Below are 7,368 nucleotides of genomic sequence, written 5' to 3' on the forward strand. Positions count from 1 at the left end.
TAACAGTAAGTTTTTATGCCTGTCAAAATATATTAAAACTTTGTAATCGTTGTAAAATGCACAAGCAGGTAGCTAAGTGACTTCAGTGACTTTTTAACAGTTGTTGAACATGAAAGGCTTCTTTTAAGATTATGTTTAAATCCAAAAGCAGACTAACTTACACTGCTTACTGTGGCTTAACTATCCTCTTAAAAATTGGAGCATACTCAGAAAACTGAGTTTCTGTACAGGTAAGAATGATAAAACGTTACATTCTCCCACAAATCTGTGTCTGTGATTCATACACAAAAAGAGATATATTCATTATGTGAAAAGAGAGAGAAGGACATACAGTTTCTCCTTTAACAGGACAGACTTCCCACTGAAATGAATTATGTTATCATTTCACAAGCCTCGACTACTAAGGCTGGTAAAGGACACCAGAAACTGCTATTCTGACAGGTTACAATGCCTTTTAATCAAGGATGCAATTGGAATACTGGAGGCAGAATTAATTCTGTACAGGTACAAAGGCATCCTGTGCTTCCACTTGTGCCAGCTTCCAAGCACCTGTTATTTCACTGCTTGTCCCTGAAAGAGGAAGGCAGAGAGGAAACTCTGCTCTTATATAGAGGACAAACAAGTGTCAAGGAAACATCCCCATGGGATTTCCTATGGGCTTTATTATGAAAGATGTAATCTGTGTCCGTTTGCACGACAGCAATGAATAAAGCAGACAAATCAAAGCAAACTAGCAAAGTGACTGGGATTTGTATTGCCACCTTACCTTCTGGTCTTTCAGGCAGTGTCAGACCAAGCCAATTCATGTTCATGCTACACTGGCTGCTCACACTTGATGTTCTGCTACCAAAAGGATGTAGAGGAATGGTACCAATGACCAGTGGTAAGTTAAGAAATAAATCCATGGCACCTGGAATATCAACGTATACCTAAAAATCAAAACCATGAAGAGATGCATGATAAAAATGTAGGTTTATATGAGCACTTCAGAATTATTAGACTAAGTTATCTGTTCACGTAATTTTCCACATGGAACTTAAGTTTCTTATTGTCTGTTCTAGGTCCAATGTCCCTGTGTCCATCAGAGTCAAAAGCAGCTCAGGATTCTCAACACAAACCCTCTCATGGAATTTTGCCTACTCGTAAAACACTCATTTAACTGGCATACCACAACTGTTTAAGAACATGCAGAATTTAAACTGAACTTATTTACAGAACTCATCAGGACACTAACATTAGGAGATGTATTTCTTTAATAACTGGTTAGCACAGAATGCTCTGTTAGCAGTTCACAAACAATGATGGAAACTACTCATGCTCAAGTGAAACAGACAATCCAACATACCATCAGTGAGTACTCCACACGGATTATACTACAGTCAAGGATTGAAGGGGAAACAGGTGGAATTTTCAGTTGTTTGCCATTCCAGGTTTCTGTTTTGCCAGACGACAAGGATTCCCCACGAAGGTTGGCAACAAGCTGTTTGACTTCCTTCATTTTCCCTTTGGCATAAAATGCCTGTGTTTGGTAAATGGCTGCCTTTGGCACCACCACACGGGAAGAGCAGTTCTCAATCTCAGCGAAGATCTGAATTGATTCACCTGAAACAAAAGAGAATTTCATGTTCTCTTTATATCTACAAGGTAGCTTAAGAAAATTGCCACATTCTGTGTATTGTTAGAACACACTTGGATACTGCTAGCAATGCTGTACATTGAAAAGCACCCATTGATGCTAGTAGGAACAGGAACACCATGAGCTAATCTGAAAGAAAAATGCCCAGGTCTAATAGAAGCATAGGTTTTTCAAGAAACTGGAGACACAGACAGCGTTAAGTTCACAAAATTAGTCATTAAGAAAATATCAGGACTACTGAATACAGAACAAGGCAGTAAAAATAGTTTAAATAATTCGTTTGTGTAAAAGCAGAAAGTACAATCTGTCATTTTAAAAGGGAAGGAAAAACATTTCCTATAATTACTTCTGTTACATACCTGGGGTGTAGCCCTTCCTTTCAATTTTGGCACTTAAGGATATTGGGCCTGAGGTACAAAACCAACAACAGAGAGTCTTTTCTTTTGTGCCTGCTTGGGGTGACTGCAAGAAAAGAACAACATTGCCCATTTAATTAAGAGTTCCACAAATCTCTTAAATCTATTCCAATCAACATAAGAAGTGATCTTCCTAATGTAGTGCTTATGGATTTTGATAAACATTGCTAGTTTAGAGGAAAAAAAAGCTCAAGCAATTTAAAAGACATTATGCAAATACAAGTTTTATTCCAACTCAAGTTTTATTACTTATTAACACTACCTCTTCTGCTACACTTCATGCTACAGTTAAACTTAAAACTACTGTGTAACCGAAGGAAAGGCTTTAAAGCCTACATACCCCAACGAGTTGTTGGCGGAGCTTTTAATTTCTCAGTAAACTAGAACATCTACACTATTTCACAAACAATAATTGAAGTACCGTAACCTCGACTCCTGCCATTTCCTGTGTTTCAAAATGATCCCATTTCATCTATATTAAATAGACTTTGTTATTTTACACAGTATCAGGATTTAGGACTTGATCCAAAACCCATTAAAGTCAAATGGGAGTCCTTTGATTTTAATGGAATTTGTGCAAGGCCAATGTCCCTTTACAAGTCTGATTTTTCACCCATACACACAAGAAACCTATTTCAATGGACTTTGAATTTTTTCCTCCCCTCCACAGACTATACTTTGGAAATGAGGGGGTGGAGGGGAGGGGGAAGGAATTTCAGGCCAGATTGAAATCAAATCCTCATTGAAAGCAGTTGCGATACTGAAATTATTTTAAAGAAATGTCATTATCAACCAAAAAGATTATGCAGAATTGTGATAATTTCTCCCCACTGGTAAAAAACTATCCATATGGAAATTATGAATTATGCACACCAGTACATTTTTTACTTTGCATTTTTAAGTTAGCAATCTCACTGTAATGTTAAGTTTCACTGTTCCTTCCACAGATTATTCAAAATCAAAGAGGAACAGTTATCAATTTTCATTCTCAGTGACATTTTACAATTTAGTATTGTAAATTTAATTTGACAAAGCCATATTACACATCTTATAAGTGAAGCAACTCCAAGTACAGGAAAATAAGCTTTTGAAATACTAGTAGTTACAGAGTTGCTGAAATGATGTAATAATACTTAGAAGATCAGCTGTAGCTAAAGCAGCGGATAAATATTATGTAAAATTAGAGGTGGATATTGTTTCAGTTATTATACTTAATTATTTTTATGCCAGAAACAAAGAGTAATTCTGTCAATTCTTACCAGTAATGAAGGAGTGTTGATATCTATATGTTCAAAGACTGTAAATTCCTTCTTTAATTTTACTGGTAGAAACCAAGGCCTATGCAATTCGGCTTTCACCCAATAGCGCACACTGCCATGTCTGCCTTCGAATGAGGTAGCAAGTGGTCTGTGCAGGACACAAAGGTCAAAATTGAGTAAAGTCTTTTCTGTCTAATAATGATACAATTGATCAGATCAGGGATTAGTATGCAGAACTGCACTTTTTAATGCACTGTAATATTTAATGCAGCATAACTTATTTGCAAAGTTTCTGTATCTTGGAAAAAATCAAGATGAAAGATGGGAGAAAAAATCATCTCCAATTCATCCTACTATGGTTTTGTGTAGATTTTAAGGATTGATAAAGAATTGTACTACAGAATGCCAGGAGAGTACACATTTCCTTTAAACTTAAGAGGCCACTTTCACATCTAGAGTTCGCCCTTTTAAACCATGTTATGACTATCAACTGAAAAGTAGCATAGTATCAACCAATTACTGTTTTCGGTATTGTATACTGTAAATCAGTGTATTGTTTACTTGGCTGGTATCTCAGTGTCAGGTTAATTTTGGTTTCAAGTCAGCACTTTCATAGTTTGATTCACTGTAAGCAGAGTAAGTACTTCAAACTCTGAAAAAAAAGGCTATTTTGGATACCTTCCAATTCTCCTCTACCCTGATGAGACCACCTTAAAACATTTATAATATGTAAGAATATACATATGCGGATGTACATATATAAGGATATATATACAAAGGAGATCATCAACACTATTTTGCTTTGAATTTTGGCTGAGGGAAGTCCTTTTGTGGGAGCTGGACCAGAAACAATGTGGAAATGATCTCCAAACCTTTCACCATCACTTTTTTTTTTTCCCCTGTAACATCACAAAAGACAAAAGATCTTTATATTCCAATTACCTCTAATTAACAGTAGCTCGCTAACTTTTCACCTTATTTTATGCAACTAAATTTTACTGTGTTTTGAATACACTACTACATAAATTAGAAGTAAGTTATCTGCAAAGTTTCCATATCCTCCACAGGGAATAATACTGGCCATGCTAGTACTTTACTAGAATGACTCTTTCAGTTACAGGTGTGACTTCTCAAATTGCACATCTGAAGCCTTTACTCCCCGCTCCCCCCCCACCCCCCAATAATCCAAATAAAGCATTTTTCTAATCTGTATTCAGTGTTCCATTTGGCCCTATATTCTTCAGGGCAAACGTCTTTCTTTCCATGGTTGCTCTGTAGCTTAAGTGAATTTTGGAAGTATTCTATGGACACAAAATAATTAGTAGGCAGGCAGTGTCAAACTTCAGGTTTCTAATGCCAGCCTTTGCTTCTTTCAGTATTATTATTAACAGCTACTTTCACAGTCCTTCACACCACCTAAAGGTGTACTCTGAGCAACTGTGGCAGGACTTTGCTGGCTGTTTCACTTCAAGCTAAGCATTTCATGTTTGTATAAAAAATGTTTCGGGTTTTTGTATTTAAAGACCCTTTCAACTCAATGGAAGATCAGTATTAGCCGTATTTCTTTCTGAGATTTCCACAGAATGCTAAATCGCCTTTAAAATTCTCCACATATACAAGTGTTCACCTTCCCAGTAAGGTTTACTTTGAAGTCCTGTGCTGTTCACTTTGAACTGACCTGTAGAGGTGTTTCTTCATCTGCAGGTTCGGCTAACCAGAACCGCTAATAAACAAATTGTTTATAACCTTAGTATTACATACAGAGCTATTTCATGTAAGACACTGCCATTTTTTTTTTTTTTAAACTTTAATGACTTCACCACTTGTCTTTGACAAAGAAGTCTCCATTTCTCCATCTATGTTGAAACCCCACCTATTCTTCTGTAGTTTATTTTATTGCAACCTGTATTTTTAGCTGATTTCCATACTGGGGGCTCCTCTATATACAAGTATTTAATTCACATATGTCCATGTCACACATTTCAGGCTTGGCATGGGGGACAGGACAACAACGATAAGCACTTTTGTTCTTACTCTTGCTTTACCTTTGCTTTCTGAGACTCACGGGATTAAGTACGGGACATTTTTCTTGCTTCGTCCACCCATCCTTCTGCTTATTTCTATCCCAGGCTTTCTGCGTAAAGGCCAGCCTGCGTACATACACCCTATTTGAACAAGAACAACCTCTTTCTTTGTTCAGACCTAGTAAAACTTGCCACATCTGTTCCAGACTGAGCTCAAACAATTCAGCTGTGATTTTATCTCTAATTCTGCTGGTCTCCATGGCTCCAGTAAACTGTTAGTTGGGTTAGAAGGTATCTCAGCCACTCTGCAGTACTCCAGTGAGAGTTCAAATTTCCTCTTCCTCCTCTTGGGAAGGAATAAAATAGAGGAAAAGCTATTAAGTCAGCAGGATTTGGTCAAAAGAAAATGACCAACTAAGCAGCAATGAGCTCTGGGTTTTGTGGAAATTAAGAACTAAAAGGAATGTATTACAAGTTTAAAAGGAACCTCTTCAGTTTAATGAGATCATGTCCTCTGCTGCACGTTGGAGCACAATTCCTACTACCATTGAAAAGGTTTCCCCTCCACCCACAGCAGGAGTTTTACTCAGGAGGGTAAGCAGCAGGGCCCCAGGACTGCATGCAGGCACTTACGTCTGTGGAAGCTCAAAGCTGAATGCATATTCGTGCCTTCCCGAATGGATGGTATGAAGGCCTTCTTCTGAATTGTCATCATCTAGAAGGGGGAAAAAAAACCCAACATGCTATTCCACTTGCAAATGTTTTATACCATACGCACACTTCTCTTCTAGAGTAAAAAACATTTACACACTCATTACAGCACTTAAGAACATGGCGTCCTAGAAACAAGGATCTTTGGTCTATTCATATTAAGTGCTGGATGTGGGAACAAATCTCACCTACAGAAGGGTAGGCAAGACTGATAGGTTCACCTTAGACAGGCAGACGTTAATTCGCATTCCTTCCTATTTATATGCTTTAATTTATAATCCTGCTTGTGAACACTGATACAGTTGCAACTGATGCCATTTCAAGGCCTGCCTGCAAGATCTGTAATGGAAATCATGCCTTCCACGGTTACTCCTACTGAAAATGGAACAGGACTGTTTCTTTAACAGTATTAAGCAATCTACATGAATTCTGCTGCATAAGATCAAGTTCAGAAATTCAGCTTCCTTTTTTCTCCTGGCTGGCCAGAGTGTCCACAAATTCATCACCAAGAAAAGGAGTGGAAAAATGGAAAAATACCCCAAAGGGTGTACAACCACCACCTGGAAAGTACCAGACAAATTCAGGGGCACAGAAAATGGCCAAGCAGCCTGATTAACACTGTCTAGAGCTAAACTTTTTGGGTTTTGATAGGTTATCTTGCTTGGACAGCAAGACCCACGTATTTGCTGGTTCCACCAAGAAAGCTGACCTTCATTTATGGCCACAATTTCTTGCGTGCCTTTGAACATGGCAACCTATTTGCAGTTCACTCTGGCGTAATTACCACAAAGCCAGAAAAATGCTGACTCCGTCAAAACGAAAGCTGAGAGAAAAACAACTGAGCGACATGCACATAAAAGGGGATGGAACAATAAAAGGGGGATACAGAGAGACAGCACAAAAGGCAACCACTTATATTTAATGGTCTGAAGCGTTAATGGAGGCACACACACGAGAATTTTTAAGTTCCCATTGTCCTACAGAGAACGCCGATGCTCCCCCTCTTGCAGCGCACCGCAAATGCGAAGAGGTCTTTAAAAAGAGAAATAACCCGAAATTAAGGAAAGCCCGCACCAGCAGGCTACGGACGCAAATGCACCTTCAGCGCGCAGCGCCACGGAAAGAATGTCAGCAAAAGGACGAGACAGTATGTCCTGGCGTGGGGGATTGTAGTGGTTTTTTTGAGGTGCACTGGTGTGTTTTTGGGGTGGTCCCATCGCGGCGCTCCGCTCTCCTCCCCTCAACGCAGCCCCGTCCTGCCCCCCCCTGCCAGCTCAGCAGTCCCGCTGCGCCGGGCGGCCGCGCTGTGGTAAACAAGTGCT

General features: G+C 38.9%; 1 protein-coding gene across 1 annotated transcript in view; it reads right to left on the bottom strand.

The window, feature by feature from the left end:
- Positions 1–7,263, bottom strand: part of ARRDC3 (arrestin domain containing 3) — a 9,141-nt gene extending 1,878 nt beyond the window's left edge. The window contains exons 1-6 of the mRNA XM_010019705.1: positions 7,146–7,263; positions 5,969–6,050; positions 3,312–3,459; positions 1,996–2,098; positions 1,346–1,602; positions 767–929 (exon numbers count right to left, since the gene is read on the bottom strand). Of these exons, the coding sequence (XP_010018007.1) occupies positions 767–929; positions 1,346–1,602; positions 1,996–2,098; positions 3,312–3,459; positions 5,969–6,050; positions 7,146–7,263 (871 nt within the window). The remainder of the gene's footprint in view (positions 1–766; positions 930–1,345; positions 1,603–1,995; positions 2,099–3,311; positions 3,460–5,968; positions 6,051–7,145) is intronic.
- Positions 7,264–7,368: the final 105 nt, after the last annotated feature.

This window comes from Nestor notabilis, unplaced genomic scaffold (genome assembly GCF_000696875.1).
Source record: "Nestor notabilis isolate BGI_N333 unplaced genomic scaffold, ASM69687v1 scaffold28798, whole genome shotgun sequence".
In the NCBI taxonomy this organism is placed as follows: Eukaryota; Metazoa; Chordata; class Aves; order Psittaciformes; family Psittacidae; genus Nestor; species Nestor notabilis.